The sequence below is a fragment of the Corvus moneduloides genome, chromosome 3 (assembly GCF_009650955.1).
Source record: "Corvus moneduloides isolate bCorMon1 chromosome 3, bCorMon1.pri, whole genome shotgun sequence".
NCBI classification, from domain to species: domain Eukaryota; kingdom Metazoa; phylum Chordata; class Aves; order Passeriformes; family Corvidae; genus Corvus; species Corvus moneduloides.
The window spans coordinates 113,977,492-113,998,363 of NC_045478.1; the positions used below are offsets into that span (position 1 = coordinate 113,977,492).

General features: G+C 38.8%; 1 protein-coding gene and 1 pseudogene across 1 annotated transcript in view; both read left to right on the top strand.

Annotated features, from left to right (window-relative positions):
* KIF16B (kinesin family member 16B) overlaps positions 1 to 20,872 on the top strand; it is a 171,806-nt gene that overhangs the window by 97,884 nt on the left and 53,050 nt on the right. The window contains 2 exon segments of the mRNA XM_032103634.1: positions 6,662 to 6,784; positions 13,233 to 13,322. Coding sequence (XP_031959525.1) covers positions 6,662 to 6,784; positions 13,233 to 13,322 — 213 coding nt within the window.
* Positions 7 to 6,582, top strand: LOC116441575 (annotated as a pseudogene).

A 20,872-nucleotide genomic window follows, 5' to 3' on the forward strand; every position in this document is an offset into this window, starting at 1 on the left:
CATAATTTGTCAGAATGAAATGGTTGTCTTAAATTATGGCATGCCCTGTAATTACACTTCTTAATGTTTAGCTGCATAATTAGAATTCTGAATTCACAGCAAGATTAATGGCTAACAGAGATGGCAGTGCATCTTACCAGCTGGAATCAAAGTGATTTTGTTTCAGATTGGACCTAGCTTTCCCTTGTTTGAAAGATGTGGTGTTAGGGTTGATCTTTCTTCATTGTTTTGCCATGATTCTTAATTTGGAACAGTATCCCGTTCATTATTTTTAGAGGAGAAAAGCATTTAATGAGCAGAGATTTTCTGAATTCAGAATACACATAACATTTTTGACTAACAATGAACTGCTGTAAGGGTGTCTATAAGTTAGCAAGAAGAACCAGGCAAGTTGTGTGTGTCCTGAAGGATGCGTACATGTATTTATGTATTTTTAAACTGAGGCTTAGACCCCTCCCACCATATATAGTTGTCTAACTGTTGCTTGAAACACAGTTATTGTCTTGGTGAGTAAATCCTAAATAGCTTCATGGATTTAAACTGTAACAATAGGAGGGCTGCAACACCTCAAATTTGGACTTTTTTTGACTTCTACACTGTCATTTTTAAGCTGTGTTGTACTTTTTGCGCTCTCTTGACTAGTATGGGATTACTTTTTTGTGCATGTGTGGGTAAAATATAAAGGGCTTACAAGTTTCTGCATTGCCTGTTGACTTTCCTGGGGTTTTTGAGTAAAGCAAATATAAACCAAGTGAAATGGATACTGTGCAACGAAAAAGCAGGGGTGGGTTGAAAAGATCAAGTATTCCTTAACCAGATCTCAATCACTTCTGTTGGGATTTCTCTCTCTCATTTTGACAGATTGTACTGATTTTGAATGGTTACATAAATCTAATCAAAATCAATCCTCAGTTTAAGAAATGTTCAGGTTGGAAGATTTTACAAAGACATTTTAATCTTCTTCTTTTGGAGTTTTTAACAGAAAAGTCAGAAGTGGCAGCCACACTATGGCTTTCCATTTGTCTAAAGATGGCAATTGTGCTTCTGAGTTGGGTGGAGAAAATGCAGGACTAAGAGACCATAAGAGACAGAAGGCATATACGGAGATGGTGAATTTATTTTCCAGTTCTGGAAGATTCTTCTCCCCATGTACATCAGAGAAGGCATTTCAGAATGAAAGGAGTAACTCAGAACAGGAGAGCTTTGCTTGTCATTGTGACATTAAAAGTAGTTTAATTCACTCTAAAAGTACTAATACTTTCAAGAGTAAGAATGTTCCGTATCAGAAAGTTTTATCTACTTCTTTACATAGTTCTGACTTTAATAGCATGGCTTATTCACTTTGCAAGGTTGAAAATTTCAGTCATTTTGATGATAAAATAATTACTTCTCCAGATTGTGACAGCTCAAGAACTTAATCTGATTGTTTCCACTTGAAACAGCTGTCTCCTGCAGGATCCTTAATGGGTGCTAATGAGCAAACCAGCTTTAGCATATCATGTCTTCTCTTTTCTCAGTCTATTGTGCATTCTGAAACAAAAACTTACAATGAACAGCCCATTAAACACAGTGCACCCGATAGTTGAAGACCAGTATAGTAATTCTCATCTTCCAACACACAGTGCCTCTGATTTGGTTTCTTTTAAGTCAATAGCTTCTTGTTTTGATGTCAGATGAGAACATGCTTCCAGTTTGGGATATCTTTTCAGTAAGCTTTCCTGCTTTTACAAATATACCAATAGTCAGCTGCTCAGCAGTGCAGTGGTTTCTAAACAAATTAAGGAGTTGAGAAGTTCATGTGACAGAAGTGAGAGATGTGCTCAAGCAGTATCATTAATAAAAAACCTGGCATTTATAAGAAACTTGCAAGTAAATGTGTTCCTCAAGTCAGGTATGAATCAAGACATATCCCGCCCTACTGATGGTGCCAAAGCTCATACTGAAAATGACTGAATCCCCTGTGCAAGAGGCTGTCACAATGTGCATAAGCATGGAGATCTCTGATGCCTTTGTGAGAAAGCCCCCTGAAGAATTTGCATGGCGTTGGAAGAACAGAGCTAGAAAACTGTTTTGTGTTAAGACAGAACTTATTTATTATTTGAACATCTGACATCAGGCATTTTCCTGATGTCTTTTTGAAACTTCAGGTCTATTCTCCGGAAGAACTACTGGAATTTTTCATGTGTGCTTTACCTCAAATTTCTGGTAGGATGGAGGAGTTGAAAGGTATCTGTTGGCTCGCTGTTGGCAGTTGCAGAAAACCAGATCCAGAACCTGCTTGCTTGCTTTTGTTCAGTTCCATTCTGTACGTTGTTGTTTTGTCAGCCAAACAAGGCACCTGCCAGAATTCCTTGGCAGTGTTTCATGAGGTTCCTGTTGGCACTATAAAGGAGATTCAAGTTGACTTTGCTGGACCGAATATTCGACTTCTGTGTTCTGCTGAAGATGGTTTACTCACAGTATTTACCTATAACAAACACTTCACTCAAAGAATTTGCAGTGACATAATGAGAAGTTTGATTATTACAGTGAATGATGATGTTTATTTAACTCACCAGCTCTTGAAAGATGGTTTGATGCAGATTTCATCAATATATCTCATCAGATATGAATGAATTAGTTTTTTCAAATGCAGTATGATTGTCCTGTAAATTGCAAACTGAGTTAGCTGATCTGGTTTACCTACTCCATTAAAATATGGGAAGTATTAAACCTTCATTAGGTGACATTCTTGTACTGCTGTATACATCAGTGAAAGTAGACTGTGCTAAGCAGACGGTGTATAGGAGTCTTGTTCTTACAACTACTCATATAGGCCTCTTAAAGGAAAATAATGTCTTTTTTTGCACCTAACATTTTGGATGCTTCATGCCAGCGATCACAATTTGACAGCCTTTGGTTCTATAGTTTGAATGGTATCCGTTGTGCAGTTTTGCCAGACAAAGAGAATTGCACAAAAACTAAGCTTGTGTTTTCTAGAAGGAGCAAGGTTGGACCTGATTTAGGAATTGGTTTTTCTAAATACCATGAAAAAGAAAAAAATACTCAGCTGACAGTCATCCCATCAATTCTTCAAAGCAGTTTGCATATCCCTTCAGAAATCTGGAAATTAACATTCAGTTCAAGTGAAGAAGCCATTTGGCTAATTATGCATTTGACTAAATGTTGAAATCCAAATACGTTGAGATACATTCAAAATAAAAGACTAATAAATATTGATAAACCCCTTCCCCCCTCCCCTTTTTTCAATCAGTAAAGAAAAGGGACATTTGAGCTCTAAGGGAGTACCACAGACTGTGTACACACATCTAAGCAATAATAATTATTACTTGAGCGCTTGTATTTTGTGCATCTCTGATATGCTGTACATACAATTCCTTAGGAAAGTGAGGAAATTAAATGTTTCTCTGTTATATGGTAGGTGGATGAAAACTGTAATTACAGCTCTGTCTTCTGATTTCCATTTTGGCTGTGTTTTCTGAAGATACTATCTATCTTCATTAATGTCTTCTCTATTCCTCCTCAATTATCTTTTCCTTAATCTTTTTGATTATCTTTGTTTTCATGCTCCTCATTTACTTCATTCCCTTGATCTCAATATTTCAAAACATCTGCAGATTTTTAAAATTTTATTTTCATTGTATGCTCTTAATACTACAGATGTTTACAGCTTTTATACATGCAGTTTTGGGAATATTAGCATTGACAATTCTCTTCTGCTTCAGAGTTTTACATTTAAGATTTATTGCACTTTCTTATCAAAATTTGTCACAAGTGCAAAAGGAGTTGTGCTTTAAATAGCATTTCAACCTTTGGTCATGCTACTGTGGCAAGACAGATGTTTTGGGGTCTATCATCTGTGTGCATGTTTCTCATCCTCTAACTAGGTAGTTGACAACTGGGGACACTGCCTGACTGATGGAGTGAGTTTAACTCTAGAGTTCTGTCCATGTAATGTGCTTGGCCTTACTTTCATCATCCTTTGCTTGCTTACTGATGGGGTTGTTGATGCCGTGAGATTGCATCTCTTACAGTCTTTTTGTTACTACATCCCAAGAAAAAATGTAGCTATTGGACATTAGTAGAAGATTTCCATTAGTCAAGGCTTTCTTCTAGCTTAGGAGTATTTTACCTGTTACCCATGTCAGATGTTCAAAAAATCAATAAGGTGTTGTCTCCTCTCTTTTGTTTCTTCACTTGTAAGGGGAACTGAATATCTTTTGAATCCTGTTGCTTGAATATGCCATATGCCTTGTTTGAGGAAGATGATTCTTGGCAGAAAAAACCGGTGGTATCTAATCTGAAATTCTAAATTCTGTAAGCATATTGCCAGCAGAGGTGAAATATACTAAACAGAGTTAGACTTCAGTCTCTCTGCTAGTATAAGAACATTTCCCATTTGTTTTTACCATATGTTAGGACACAATAATGTAACTCACATGGGATTTAAAAAGAAATACCTTGCATTGGGTAGGGAAGTTATGTCTGGAGGGATGAACACTTGTTTGGATAGAGAATTATGGGGGTTTTTATTGTTACATTTCTACTTCCTTAAGGAAGCCAAAAATGAGCAAGATGTGTCACATTATTTTGAGGTGTTGTGCGGGTTTTTTAACAAAGAATGTGCACACAAATGAGTAGACAGAGTAATATCTTCATGTCAGTCCTGCTCAGGAGTGGCTCCCTCATTGACATCATTAAGGCATTTCTTCTGGGCCTTGCCCAAAGTCAGCATTGAGTGGCACTGTCTGAGAGGGCTGTCTTGATCAAGGCTGTTAAAGGAAAACAATCTCTGCAACCAATTTCTTTTCTGATTATACTCCAAAGTTAAATGTTTGTGCATCTTGTGTTTCCCAATAACAGTTTTCCTTTTCTGTGCTTTTTTAAAAATCTAACTCAATGAATACGCTGCACTTTTATGAAAAGGAACTTCATAGCAGTATATTTTATTCTAATATTTCTACTGTTTTTACTATTTAAAGTAAACATATAAATCATTGTTTATGACTATCAAAGCATTATTTCATGTATTAGGGCGCGTTTTCCACAACACTGTGTTTGAGATTGTTTTCCTCTCTATTAGGTGTTTGTAATAGTTCTCTGAAAATGACTGCCAATAAATTACATGTTGACAGAGGTGGCTTCATGAGTGGCTTTATGGTTTTATTGCTGTTTTAAAGCAGATGATGTTGTTTTCAGGGCAGTGAACTCCTCTTTTCCCCCAAGGAAAGAACAGCTTACATTTCAATGCTCCAGAAATGAGTTTTAGCTGAAAATCCAGTAATGTGGGGAGTAATAACAGAAGACCAAAATGGACAGGAGACAATATTTGTTGTGGAAACAAAGATCGCTCAAAATATTTTTCCATTTAAACATAAACTTTTTTATGGTTTCTTAAAAAAAAAAAAAAAAAGTTTGTGTTAAATATACTCTAGATAAAGTCAGTGGAACAAAAATTCGCTTTCTTTGGTTTTTCTTTTTCACTCTTTTTTAATGCTAATGTTAAGGGAAGTTCCATTGTCATTTATAATTGACTGGCAATGAAATAACATCCTCCTCTTCTTGAGAGCAATGATGATGTCAAAAGGCTCTCTGTAACAGGCAGAGGTGTTTATGCATGAGTTTCAAATTCTTCTCCAACTCCTACACAGTCTTATATGTCCTGGAAATCATCAGGAGTTGCTACAAAGAAGATGAATGTTGAGAATACAGTTACAGCTCAAGTGATGGATAGCAGTGCTAAATACAAATATATAACATAGTCATAACTTAGAAGTGATAGTTCTTCAATCTTTTTTGTTGTTGACTTATATTTGTTATGCTGCTGTTATTTTTTTAAGTGCCAGTTCATTAAGGTTTTCAGACCAAGTATGTTCAATGGAGCAAGTAGAGAAATTCCTTAAAGGCAGTTTCTGTACTTTTTCACTCTAAATGCTTATGCTACTTTTGGACATAGTGGCTGCAAAGCATTAATCTTTTCAGTTGCAAAAATATTTTATTTTTTACATAATTTCAGAGTTACAGATTCCATCTGGCTGTCAGATGAATGGGCCCTCATTGCAAATAACTTTTTATATTATTTTGTCCAGACTGTGCAAATTTTTCATAGTTGAGTTTTCTAAGACTCAGATATGATTGAAAAAAATAGTAGGAAACTGTTTTGACAGTGGATTGCTTATTTAATTATAAAATGAGTCTGAATTTTTAAAGTGTAAGAGCTTTCTGAATTTCCTAGACCCCTGCAGCTTTGCATGATATTGTGAACGTTTGTTATAAAAGAAAGAGACGTATAAAAATTAGAGTTAACTATGAAAGCTTGATTAATACACTTATTTTTTTTAAAGGGAGGTAATAAAAAGTCTTCTGCTTTCCCTTGTTTTTGATATCTAAGCTGAAAATGCCTTTTCAAATAAAGGAATGTTTTTTAATACACTTCACCTTAACTTTTGTATGCATAAAAAAATGTTAGGGCTTGCTTATAAAACAAGATCCACTTTTTTTTTCAAAGAACTCCTTCATTTTAGAAGTACTTTCTGCCTCCTCTTTTCCTGCTTCTCTGGCCAAGAACACTTTCTCATTTTCAGTGAAGTTCTTTTCTTTTTTTCCTTATGTAGTGATTTTGGTTTTCCTTTGTTCTCCCTATTTGGTATGTACATGAAAGCGGATGGTCTGTCGTTCACTGGGAGCAAATCCAGACAACCTAAAGGACCCAATTAAAATTAGTATTCCACGGTATGTCCTGTGTGGGCAGGGAAAGGATGAACACTATGAGTTTGAAATAAAGGTAAGTGCTTATCAGTTGCTTTTCTTTAATGTTTTTGTTCCATTAAGTGCAATTTTTGGTTCTCCTTCTGTTACATAACTGGTCTCCATACTGTTAAATAAGAGAGGTGGTGAGAAGAATGCACAGTATAGGACACTATAAAGACAAGTATTTTCCAAGTGGATTGATTGTATAGAGGAGGCTAGTGACCAGACTCTTGGGGTGAGCAGTTCCAGAGCCAATGTCAGTTCAATTTGAAGAGTTCCAGAGATGAGGATTAAATGCATATTGGTTATAGGAAAGCCCTTTATTGAGATGCAAGTGTCGGCTATAGAAAAAAAAACAACCTTGAAATATTTACCTGAAATAATGAAAGCATGAAAGCATAATTAAAGTATTTTGCACATACTCATGACAAAGGCTTGCTTCCTTTCAGGCTCTCTGTGTTGTTCTGATTCTTCCCACTCTGCCATTTCCAAGGTGTTGCTTCTCCAAACTCCTGTCTGCTTCCTCTCCATTCTAGTGGTTTTCTCAGTTGATTTTCTGCACAGGAAAAAGCATATTAATTTTGTTTCGTCTGGTACGCAGCCAGTGTTTTTTCAAAGCAAGATCTAAAGTCTAATTGGAAATGTGTTCTCAGTGTGTGTGGACATGGAGCATAACTGATGTATATGGCATCAGAGACAGAGCTGGCAGCCTCCTTTACTGAATGTGCTGCCAGATGCTTTGTTAGCTGTTGTGAGGTGGAGGAGTGACCTTCCTCACAGTGTGAAGGACCATTTTTGAACTGTGCTCTCTTTTGAAAAGGTTTTTATTAAGATGGGAAGTCTTAGCTTTGTTTGTGCTAATTAAATTTTCATTTTAAAATATACCACACCATTTGTGGATGGAATACCTCCTTTTGCCTGTTGAACTTTGATTTTCTTGGGGCTAGTGAAAGCTCAGAGCCAGGGAGATGCTGAGATGATTAAGTGCACATGAAACTTCCCCGAGGACTCTTCTACTCACCAGTAATTTTCAGCACATGGGATTTACTAGGCTAGGTAATGGTTAGTGAAGATGTTTAAAGTAAAAAGGTAGCTTCTGTTCTGAATATGTCGATGGATTTCTTTTCCAAGTATTCTCTCTTCATCGGTAAAACCCATGTAAGCCTCTACAAGATCTTAGCATGAAGGAGCAGTTGAACGAGTATGTGCAGTTTGACAGTTTTGGTGATGTTTCTTATAGTCATTCCTTCACATGAATCAATCAACCGTTAATGCTTTTTCCTTTCCCTCCAGGTCTCTGTTTCACAGTGGATTGCTTCTGCTGTAGTCAGGATTTAGCTCCACGCTACAATCCACAGACCTTCCACAAACTTTTCTATTTTAAACCTTTTCCCTGCAGAGCTCCCAGCTCTACTTTGATCTGTATTAATCTTCAGAAGCTCCTACAGTTATTCTGTAGAAAATTAGAACACATGGAATAGTGGGTTTGTATTTTTTTTTGCCTTAAAAATCAGGAATATGTGGCAGAGCGGGGGAGAACATGTACCTATTCATTTTATCTCTTCCTCGTGGGTCAGAATACCAAGTCAGCTGTCAAAATAATTCCTGATTTCAGCCTTACTTCACTTAGTTCAAGTTTATTTTCAGATCGTCTGAAATGTATGTGAGTTATGGGAAAAGACTGAGGCGTTGTTAATCTCATTTCCTTTGCTAGGTCCCAGATAAGCTTTCTTCAGCAAGGTTGTTCTTGCTTTCAGGAGAATGGGTAGCTGACCTATCTGCATGTCATAGCACTTTGGAACCTGACGAAGTGACAAGTGATGATTGAGTTGAATTTTAAGACTGTCCCCAAAACTGTGACTCTTAGGTATCTCAGAGGTATTTTCTTCAACAGATGTTTCTAGTAATTGTGTTTGTAGTTAAATCCTGCAAATTGTTGTACAGAGGAACAGATATAATAAATTTCTGTATATAGCAAATATATAAATTTCTTCTTGTGACAAACAGTAGTAAAGATTATTTTGTTTATATGCCAGAAGAGAGAGAATGAGTTCCACTTTCCTTGGCAGCGTCATGGTCAGTTCATAAGTCTTTCAACCCTAACATACTATCCAACAATATTTTCTTCTAGTGGAGGTCCAGCATCTTGTCGATATAGATATGTATGGGAACAGGCCAGCAAGATATTCTGTCCACTCAGGCTCTTCCACTGGATACAGATCCTAATTAAAGATGTAGAGTGAGTCCCACAAGAACTGACTGGAGAGAATTCAAAACAGGAAGAAACTGATACTTTATTAGGGCTAAGACAGCACCTGCTTTTGCAGCAGGAATATGTCACGGAGCTGTTTGTGCTAGTCTGCTATCAAGTATTCTGTATGAATTGATGCATTTCCAAAAAAGCTTCTATTTGAGTGACAGTTTTATGTGTTGTCTTTAAAGACATGATGAAACAATAATAGCTTAATCAGGTCTAAACGTACTTATGTTAGAGCTGAATTAGAATGCCGGAGAACTATTCCTGTATTATCCCCTTCCTTTCATGTTTTTTCATATCCTTTCATATGCAGGATATTCAGACAAGGCTATGCTAGAAACAGTGTGTGGGAAGAGATTTTGCATCAATAAAACCAGTGGCATCTGTTACAGACAGTGCTGATGGTTGCAGACAGTACCTATGAATGGCAGAAGTAGCAGCAAGGCGACAGGGAAGGTGGAACTCCAGCTCTCATAAAGACACACAGGGTCGAGAGCAAGTGATGGAAACAAAGTCTGGAATCAATCACAACCCTGCAGGGATCCTCTGTCAATAGTGGAAGTTGTAGATAAGGCTTCTCATTCTTACTCAGCTTTCCCTCATTGCAGGCAGATGCACCCTAAAGCAGTGCTTTCCTAAAGATCCAGTTGCATTTCTGTACAGCCAGATGCTGTGTTGGATCTGCTCAAAAGGTCCGCATTTCTAGTTTAAATTTCTTTCTGAGTTTGATGAACTGTTGCAGAATGGGAGTAAAGCAGAGGCAGTTCTCATTGATAAGTAGTTCTTTAAGAAAATGATGTGTGCCCCATAACTGCCTAAATTAGTAAAAAGTCTAATATTCTGTCAACCTTATCAGATTAATGCCTTCAATAATAAATAGAAAAAGGTTATAAGAAATTTTTAGAAAATTTCTAGCTTTTCAGATGCTGTTTTCATAGTGTGAGAAACAGTTTCAAAAAGGTCCATTTGAAGAAATATGAGTTCTCATGATGACTGTAGACAGTTTAACTGGCCCAGATAAAGAAATTCGGCATTTCCTGTTTTTTTCTAATCTCTTTCAGAATCAGGTGGAATACTGCTTTTTTCTCCCCCAGTCATGGTTTTACTTCTGTTGCTATGGGGCAGAAAGAGGACAAGTTCTGTGATGTGCTTTACAGTGGAATCAATTGAAAATGCCTCCTAGGTTATTTTCTCTCAGTCATCATGATAAGAAAAGATAAAGAGACAGAACTGTAATATCTCTGTTCAGATTTATAGGTTTTACTAGGAAATTGTGCCTTTGAATGAGAAAAACAAAACAACCCACAATTCTGAAGCACGTCTGGGATCACAGCAGTGCCTAGATAAGAATATTCCAAAATCTGTCTTGCAGATGTACTTAACCATATGGTTTTTGTTCTTAAGAACTGTGCTTTTAAGAAGAACAGAAGTTCAGAAGTTCTTTTAACTGTATTAGCAAATTATGTAAAAAGTAAAGGGCTTTTCAAAATTGCTTTATTTGTTGTTCAAAACATCTGCATATGTCCCATTCCTACAGAGTGTATAGTCTGTCATACAGTTTTTTTTAAATGGGGGAAAATAATCCCAACCCAAACTTGTTGGATCAGTTGTAGGAATAAAAGTCCCTGTTCTAAAAATGCTATTGCTATGCCAGGTGCAATGTAATTCTCTTTATACAAGTGGAGTTTAATTCTATCTGTCCTAATAACATTATTGCTGTGCTTTGGGGGCCAGTTAAGACTTTGTTTAGTATTGAAATTAGTTTTTCAATAGTACCAGCTGTAACAACAATAAAATGTTGCTATTACCTGCTAGTCTCATTACAAGAATTTGGAAAGTAAACAAAGCAAAGTGAACAAAGAGGATGACACAGACCAAGTCAGGTCAAACCCAGCCACCAAAAAAACAGTTCTCAAGCAGCACAGATGCATGGCTTTGCCATTTTCCTTCCTGTCCATCTCTAATACGTTACTAAACTTTGTAGAAGAAAGCTAATAAATAATTGGCCACAGGCATTTTGATTTGGGTAAGTTTGGTGCCACCCTATGACCTAGACAGCTGTCAAATGCACAGCCAACATTACATGCCTGCTCTTCCCCAGGCTGTGTGGCTGGAGGAGTCCAGCATGCTTTGTGCTAGGTTGCTCCTCCTTGTGTGAAAACCCCTGGGAAAAAAGGGGTCCCTTTCGAATAAAGATTATATACAAATGAAATTATCACAGCAAATTTTCACAACTCCTAATATTAAAAGACAGACTTAAAGCAAGAAGAAGGCAGCAATATGTAACGTCTTTGTTTTATGATTAGCTATTACACTTGACCATTGTCTACTGGAACTTTGAAATCACCAGTCCTCTGCCTTAATTATTCAGAACAGGATGGTTAATTGGTTAATCAAGATCAGTGTAACGTGTATTCCTGAACAGTTATTCATTTTTTTCAGTTAAACCTGCCTATGAATGTTGAATCTGTTCAACCCGAGTTATAAAGTTTGAGACACTGTTAACAATATGTTGAGGGAATATCATCCATTGTGCAGGTGTCCTAAAATGACAGAATTGTGAAGGTTAGAAAAAACATTTAAGATCATCAAGTCCAAATGTCAACCCAGCAGCACCGACATGTTCACCATTAAACCACATCCTCAAGTGCCATATCCACCCTTTTTTGAACACTTTCAGGGATGATGACTCCTAGTTAGCAGTGAAGCTTACTGGTGATATGAGACAAATTTTTTAAGAAATAATGAGTTTTAATTGTGGTGACATGCTACAAGAACCTATGTTACAATGTTTGTGAAAAGTTTTGAGCAGGCTGGTTTTGTTTGCTTTCATCTTAAGTTTAAAATTAAGGTAAAAATAGGAAAAAGCCCACCCCAAATCTCATTCCTCTTGTCATAAAACATGCAGTAATTTCTGGTTTTCAAAACACTTCTCCTAGTTTCCGTGTTCTGTATACAGCAGCAAAGGCAGCAGGGATGGAGAAGGGTGGACCAGAGATAAGTTTGTTGCAAGCATGGGGTAGCATTGGTGCTTGGACACTGGTTTCCTCTGGCTTTGTTGCTCTGATTTCTGTTTCTCTTACTCAGTTATCCTACTCCATTGCAACTTTCTTTGCCTCCATAACTTTTTGATACACTCAGTTGTGAGAGAACTACTTGTTAATTTTAGGAATCACTTTAAGATTAAAAAGCCTGTGTCTTTGTGAAATGTGTTTTGTGAAATTGCTTATTTTTTATCTTCCTGCATAAAATCATAGCTAGACAGGGGTAATGCCACATATTAGGCCAATTTCATTCAAAAAGCAGCAGTGTTCAGTTTTAAGCAATGGCAGTTGGCTCTCTCCATCTTTGCTAGTCAGTGTAGAATAATGTTCACTCACTCTGCAACTTGGCTTCTTGATAGCCTTGGATCACCAGAGCTGCACAGAGACTACAGTAAAATCAAATGCTCTAGTTACCACACTTTTATGACCCACTTAGAAATGTCCTTAATTTCACCTAATTTCAGATTATGTTTGGTATCTCAGTTCTAGTGAGAACTTTGTGAATAACTGATGTTAAGGTTTGTTTGCCCTCTCTCTTTGCTCCTGTTGTTATGCACTCTATTCACAGGAGTAATTATGTTGATTTTAAGAAAACTTCCTGTATAAATTGGATGTTCATCACCATATTGAAGACACAGACCAAGAGTGTCTTAAAGGAATATCTTCTACTGAAAGCTGGTATAATATTTTACCCTACAAAGTGGAATCCCATTCTATGTGGTAATGAACTCTGTGTGTCCAAGAAATGTGAATTATTAATTCTCGGTATCTACGTATAAGAATATACATTTGTATGAATATATTGAGAGGTTACACTGCACTTATTCTGGATGTTACTTATTCATTAATGGAACTGATTGTAATGCTGAGAGCCAAATAGCTGCACCAAGAAGTGATTGGGGATTGGGGATGTTTTGATGTGTTTACAGTCTTGTCAAACCACTGTGGAATAAGGAATAAATGCCTTCAGGTGTTTTTTGCTTTGCAATTAGTGCTCTTTATTAAGTACAGTTCTGTCACTGTAATGAAAGAAAAATTAAGTAAACTTACAAAAGTTTATGGATTTAAGACAATTAAGAATTGTCCGTTTTAATCTTATAACCTTGTATACTGCATGGGTTTTAGTGTTGTGTGCTGTCTGGGTTTACTTCTGCTTCTTCTTTTTATATTGTGTGTTCTAGATAACAGTCCTGGATGAGACATGGACAGTATTTCGGCGGTACAGTCGTTTTCGAGAATTGCATAAAACTTTAAAACTGAAGTACCCAGAGGTAAGTTTTGGTAAAACTTCTTTTACAGAAAAGGGTAGAGACTTGAAAAAAAGTGGTTTGAAATATGTTTACTCAAAAAGGGAGGTGATTTCTGACAGCCAGCACAACTTCACCAACACAGTTCCTTCCTGACCCATCTAGTGACCCTCTGTGGTGGAGTGGCTATATTGGAGCACACGGGAAGAGCTATGGGTGTCATCTCTTTTGATCTGTAAGGCCTTTGACATGGTGTCTTGGCTTGAGACAGTTTAAAGAGATGCGCACTCTGAAATGTGCCCCCCTTCATTCCAACCAATCCCTTCCCACCAATAAGGAACAAGATATGAGCAGATATAAGTGAAAAAATAACACATTACTAACAAACAGAATGCCAACAGGCAAGGAAAAAAAGGTAAATAATTTCTAGATACCAAACTGTGAAAAACTCACAACCCCACTGGAGCAAAGAGAGACCTGAAATGCCAGAAATACCCTTTCTGAGATGGCACATGACCTCGGGCTTGTAGGACAAAGGAACAACATGCTGTTGCATCCCTCCTGGGAAGGCAGGAGCTTTACCGAGCAGTTTTAGTGGCAGATGAAGACTTGCTGGCTCATGTGGGTGTGCCACCACTTCCTCCTGCTGTTCACAAGCTCTGCTGCTGTTGCTGTGCTCTGCACTGTGGCTGTGGGATGGGGGGAAAAGGACCCATCTGTGGGTGCTGGCATGGGCTGCCCAGGAACTCTCTGACTTTTTTTGCTGCCGGCAGAGTTTGCAAATTCTCTTTGAAACAGTTTCTAATTGCAAAATGCAGTCTTTATGGGTGGCTGCGGTTGTGAAGCCAAAGCTGCCAGAAAGAGAGAGGCTCTGCTCCTGCAGTCTTCTCTCTTGGAGCAGGCAGCTGGTCGATTTGGACCAGCTTGCTCTAGTGGGGCCGCCCATGGCGACCGGCAGACACCCGCAGAACTCGCCCCAAGGCAGCTCAAACCTGCTAAATGCACTCTCTCCGAGATCAGGAAAAAAAAACAAGGTCCCAAAAAGAGAAGAAAAACCTTTGCCTGAGCAAAGACCAAGCAGCCCGCAAAACAAATACCATGCAGCAAAGGACCAGAAGCTGCCTCGGAGGGCCGATTTAAAAAAAGCCCACAATAGCACACCCCCTCTCCCCCCCACAAGATCCCTGGCTGCTGAGTCTTAAGGAGACTAACAATTCTTGGATGCAGATAGATATGGAATACAATAATGTTATGGACCACCTCAGGACACATGGTCCCCACAACATCCTTTTCTCTAAACTGGAAGGAGATGGATTTCATTTGGTGGATGAGGAATTACTTGGATGGTCACATCGAGCCGGTGGTGGTCAATGGCTTAAGGTCCAGACAAACATCAGTGACAAGTGGTATCCCTCAGGGTTCTGTACTGGGACCTGTGCTGTTAAATATCTCCATTAGCTGACACAGCAGGAGCAAACACACCCTCAGCAAGTTTGCACATGACACCAAGCTGAGTGCGGCTCACAAGCATGAGGGATGGGATGCCATCCAGAGGGACCTAGGTGAATTTGAGATAGGCTGTCTTTGTTTGAAAGACAGGTGTCTGCTAAGGAAGGCAGGAGCCTCCCTTGGAATGGCAGATGCAACTCCCCTCCCCTCCGAGTTATTATAATTTTGAAATCAAGGGCTTTTAGGCAAACATATGGGAAATAGGAATAACAGTTCTTTACTATTATAAATCTATATGTGTATAACAAGTCAAGCAAACAACAATAACTATGGCAGTAACAGCAAACAATCACAAACCCAGTGCCAGCCTTCTCGGCTGTCGGGCCCTTTCCCCTCGGGTGCAGTTCTGGTTGCAGCCAGCAGAGGCGCTGGCGGCTCCCAGTGAGCAGGGCAGGTGCGATGGTTCCCCGTGGCTGCAGGGGGCGCTCCAGAGCGAGCTCAGGGAGAACGCGGCACTGGTGCCCTGGGATCCCGGGAGGGATGGAACAAAGGCTTCACACACCCCTGGGCAGCTGGCCCCGGTGTCCGGCCGGACCCTCGGGAGCAGCAGGCTGGAACAGCAGGGATGAGCACAAATCCTGGGTGGCAGACGAGATGTATCCAAACTCAGGAGCTGCGGTGGGAATCCCCTGGGAATGCCCCAGCGGGGCAGGGAAGGTGGGCTTGGGATCCCAGGGTTTCTCCGGTAGAAGGAAGGCAGCTGAAGAAGCAGCCTCTCTCTCCATCCAAATGCCGGGAACTGACTGCCCACAAACCCAGGTGAAAGAGATGCACCCCTCCCCCTGTGGCCAGGTCCTTTGTTTTCCTTAAGCACCCAGTAATTAGTCCCCCTGGCAACATGTATGGGGAAAATTCCTTTAAGAGAAGAACAGGAGGAGAACTAAAACCCCAACATAGGCCCATGGGAATCTCATGAGGTTTAACAAGGCCAAGTGTACCTGGGTGTGGGCAGTTCCTGGTATGAGTACAGGATGGGGAATGAAGGGATTCAGAGCAGCCCTGCCAAGAAGGACTTGAGGGTGCTGTGGATGAGAGGCTGGGCATGACCCAGCAATGTGCACTCGCAGCCCAGAAAGCCCATTGTGTCCTGGGCTGCATCAAAAGAGTGGCCTGCAGGTCTAATGAGGTGATTCTCTACCTCTGCTCTGGTGAGACCCAACCATCCAGCTCTGGAATCCTCATCACAGGAGGGAGGGACATGGACCTCTTGGAGTGGATCCAGAACAGGGACACTAAGTTGATCAGATGGCTGGAGCACCTCGCCTATGGAGAGAGGCTGAGAGAGTTGGGATTGTTCAGCCTGGAGAAGAGAAAGCTCCACGTAGGCCTTATAGCAGCCTTTCAGTTCTTGAAGGGGGTTTATTAGAAAGATGGGGACAGATTTTGCAGCAGGGCTGTTGCAGTAGGACAAGGAGTAATGGTTTTAAACTGCAGGAGGCAGATTCGGAGCAGAATATAAGAAAGAAAATTTTTACAATGGCACAGGTTGCCTAGAGGAATAGTGGATGCTTCCTCCCCGGGTGTATTCAGAGGCAGGTTATCTGGAACTCTGAGCAACCTGATCTAGTTGAAGATGTCCGTGCTCATGACAGGGGGTTGCACTCAATGGACTTTAAAAGTGTCTTCCAACCCACATGATATTATGATTCTATGACTCCTCTCAGGCATCCAGTAAGACTGACAAGCCCTTCATCACTTCAAAGATCCAAGGGTGCTCAATACAGGATGGATGTTGCAGTGAAACTGTGACTCTGTGTGTTGCTTCTGGCCATAAATTCCCTTTACTGCTGACTGGCGTTTTTCCCTGGAGGTTGTTCATTGCAAAATACTTTGCAGTCAGATCCTGTTGTCCTGACAACTTCTCATTTGAAAGAAGAGCATTGCTCCGCAGATACCCTTTTGTAATAGTGGCTTTCAAGTTTCTACAAAATGAAAAATTGATCTGACCGCCTTGGAGACTCTGGGCGTTCAGGATGAGGAGCTGTGCCTGATGGAGCTTTAGTTCGTTGGAGTGAGTGTTTATGGAATTACAGTTCTTAGTTTTCACATCTAACTTTTAATTATTAACATTTTTCTTCCTTCCTACATGTTCCCCTGGATATTAGAAGAAATAAATCATTCAAGCAATGAAAGTGACGCTGATTTGAGAGTAAAGAAGCCTGGGCCATATATTCATGGGCAGTATATTAAAAAATATGAATATGTTCAAGAAGGAGAGACAGGCAATACTGTGCACATGCTTTCTTGGTCTTCATTAACATATGCTTTAAGCTAAAAATGAAATGAGCATGGAACAGACCTTGAGGTCTGGGGCTCAAGATTGTTCCCATTCCAAAACAGTATGAAAACCAGAAAGGGAAACTACTGTGCAGCAAATACCTAAGAAAAAGTTTAAAACTAAAAAAGAAGGAGAGAGAAAAGAAAACTACATCATCTTTTTTAAGTGACAGAAGTTTTTAAGGTAAAATTGAGTTTTTAATGGGAATTTGAAATGTTCTCTTTCCACAAATGCTTTAAAAATATTACTTGTGAACATCAGTATCATACTTTTACTTGAAGAGGAATTGCCATTTCCTCTTGGATGTTAAGAGTTATAGTCTGTCAACAGGAATATCCTAATTGCATCTAACTAGAAAAAAGAGCCAGGCAGTCATCCAGGAAAAGGGCGACCCGAATCCATGTGCAGACAGATTTTCCCCATTTAGGAAAATGTGCTAGAGTAGTCTTCTTCAGAGTTGGATTTTGGTTCTGCTAGTATATTGAGGAACAACTGAATTCTTTAACACTTGCATCAGAGGGAGATCAGCTTCGTTCTTGTAAGTAGTAATTGGATTCAGGAGGAATCTGATGTTCTTAAAGCCACTATTAAAATGTCCCATGTGCTGAAGGATAATAATTTCACCTTTTTGAATCAAGCATTTGTGACTGGCAGTACAATTTCAGTCTTTTTTTGATGCTACAGGACGGAGTGGTTGTTTTCTTATTTATTTGTTTGTTTGAAGAACCATGACAATATGAGTAGTATTATTAGCTCAAAATAAAGTCCAGCATCTGAGAGTGTACCACAGGAAAAGATCCCAGCCTGGAGCACAGGTACATAGTTTTCTTCATCTTGGAGTCTTCCCAGCTGAAGTTGTTAATAGTTAATATTTTTCCTGTGGATTTTATCTGTATTTTAAATTCTCTACACTGCTCACTGTGTAAGTATCATATAGAAGCAATTTCTTTTGCACCTTTTCTTTTATCATCTTCTCTCTGTGGTTTTGCTTGCAAGGTCAATGCATTCACTAGTTTAATGTGCCGGTTTGTTCCTTATTGACACTTCTTGTGTTGCCATAGGTCTGTGTCTTAGGTAAACTTACTGGGATTCACATCTACTACATTACCAGAATTATTGGTTTAATTATGCCAATGAATAAGTGTCTAATTTCCACGTAGGAAACACATGATAGTATGTTTTATTAAGCTATCTGTTCCCTTGTGAACAAGTTCTGGAAGTCAATGCAAATACCAAGCCTTACAAGGTTGCCAACTATCTTTTTCCGTCCATGACTGACCTTTCACTTCACAACAACCTTCAGTAAATTGTCAGAGAGGTTCAAATATACTCATGTTTGCTAAATACAAAGCATGCTAATGATTAGGAGAAGCAAGGTAAGCATTTGATCGTGTCAGCTACTGCTTTTAGATAGGTACGGACATGTAAGTACCTGTTCTGGAAACTCTTGCAGCACTGATGATGTCTTCGCTGTTTTACATAGTACAGGCTATTGTGTTGTGTTCATTCCTGCTTTGAGCCTTAGAGCATCACAAAGGAATGGCAGGTTTGTGGGCAGGAGAGACCTACATAATATGCTGTGGGTTTCTTCTGCTCATTAGCAGTTCTACAAACTACTTGTAGATTAGCAATTAGCAATTAGCAAAAAAAAATATTGCTCATTAGCAATACTACAAACTGTGTCCTTGTTCATCAGAGGGGAAGAGCATGTTGTGGTGGATGAAACACAAAATATTGTGTCCTGCAGTAAAGATTTGGCATTTGTTTTCTTTGAAGGGATTTCATTAACAGTGTTGCATATGTGAATGATTGATAGCTTTCCATATTTTTACCTTTATTTAAAATAGCTTTAATTTATGGTAATTTTGGAGTGGTTTTGCAATGTGAGTAGCAGTTCAGTTTGTCTGATAAATTGAAACTCATCTGTCTGCTTGTGCTCATCTGTCATTGAACTAATTTAGGATTCACCACGGTGCTAAAATGCATTTTAATACCAAACTTGGCAGAGCTGTGTCTGTAGTGACTATGTATTATTCCAAAGAAACTTGATCCTTAAAAGGATCTTATCAGAATCCATCAGGATTGGGTTTTATTTTGCACAGTTCACCTTCCCACTCTAAATTAATATTTATAACGAACAGTGAAAATACTGTGGACATGTTTAATATATGAGTGTTCTGCTTTTAGAAGTGAACTTTACAGCTCATTAGTTGCTCAGCTCTGAGTTACTATATCAGTATTTTAATAATTTGCTGATCCTGCGTTTCATGTTCCTGCCACTGAATTCCCAAAGGGATGTCTTGGCAAACTGATTTATTAGGAAGATTTTTTTAAAAAAAGTACCTCTTTCAAAAGCAGAAACTTATCTAATATCTTCTGATCTTACAAGATGTCATATATATTATATATCTGCATGTTTTTTCTAATGTAATTAAGTGGCTGCTGAGAACTGCATGTCTAACTAAAATGTGTCACATGCAAATTCTGAAAGACTGAAGAAGCTGCAGTGAGGTGACATTGGGCCAGTGGCAGATAACTACCAAGCGTTTAATAGTGTCTATTTTTTTGAGGGGGTCTGCATGATTGTCATTTGCCCAGCTCTAGCTTTCTTACACTGCTAGATTGTTAATGACCATTTTATTACTTTTGGAGTTTTAATTAAGACCATACTTGGCTTTCAGTTGCACTAGTCTCTCTAGTGAATGCACTTTTTGTTTGTTATTAGTCAGAGAAGGGAGCAAATGGCCTCTTCATTCTCAATAGAGGAGTGAGAACTTCCATAATTAGATTCTCCTATTTTTCTCTCTGTCTTCATATTTTCTTACCAGTTACTGGTTTTGGAATACTACCAGAGTGTTGGTTTCTGCAGAAAACTTTCCTTCCTGATCCACATCTTGCTGAAAGGGAAACCTCACTCTCCTAACACTTTCTTGTCTCTATTCTCTTTCAAAGGAGAGCAGAGAAACAGTTCATATTTGTCCTTCCCTACCCAAATCCAAGGCTTATGAACTCCCTCCTTCATGTGGGAGTCCCTGTGTCCCACTTGCCCCCACGTTTTGTGGGGCTTTCACTGTAAACTCTGCTTGTGGAGTTCCCTGTCAGTCATCTTGAAAGCTGTTTCTGTGTGCATAAAAATCTCTTCAAGTTGTTACGGAAAGCACCTTCCATAGAGGCATTTTTATTGCTAATAGTGATTCTTGACTTAAAATATTAGAAAATCCCTGGAGAGCTGGCAAAGAGAAGCTACAAGGCATGCTTGTGTTTATAGATTCATTCATGGAGATAAGGACATACGTGTGTAGGGAAGATTTCAGCAGGAGTGCCAAAGCTATTGACTTCTGGCTTATTTAGCAGAATGTAATAATTTGTGTATCTGTATTTGCTATATGGAGGTCTATATATAAGTATATATTTGTGTCTTTCAGGGTCTAAGGCACAGAGAGATGGTTTATAGTTTTTAAATAATTATGGGTCATAACCTGTAAGAATTGCATGAAATTCAAAGAGCAGAAAATATTTCTCAGATTTTTCAAAGTACTAAGTGAATGTTTTCAAAAATGTACTGAAATCAAAACATTTGTTGCAAGCTTATTTAAAAAATATTTTTAAATACTTTGAAATATTTCAGATTTTTCAAAACTCAAAAGTAGTCTGTCCATTTTTCATCCGAAGTATTTTGTATCTTAGTGAAGAAAGACAAATGTTTGCATCTCAGTGAAGGCAGTACCTATTTCATCATGGGTCACAACCACCCAACACATAATGTGTATGTTTGCTACTAAAATAG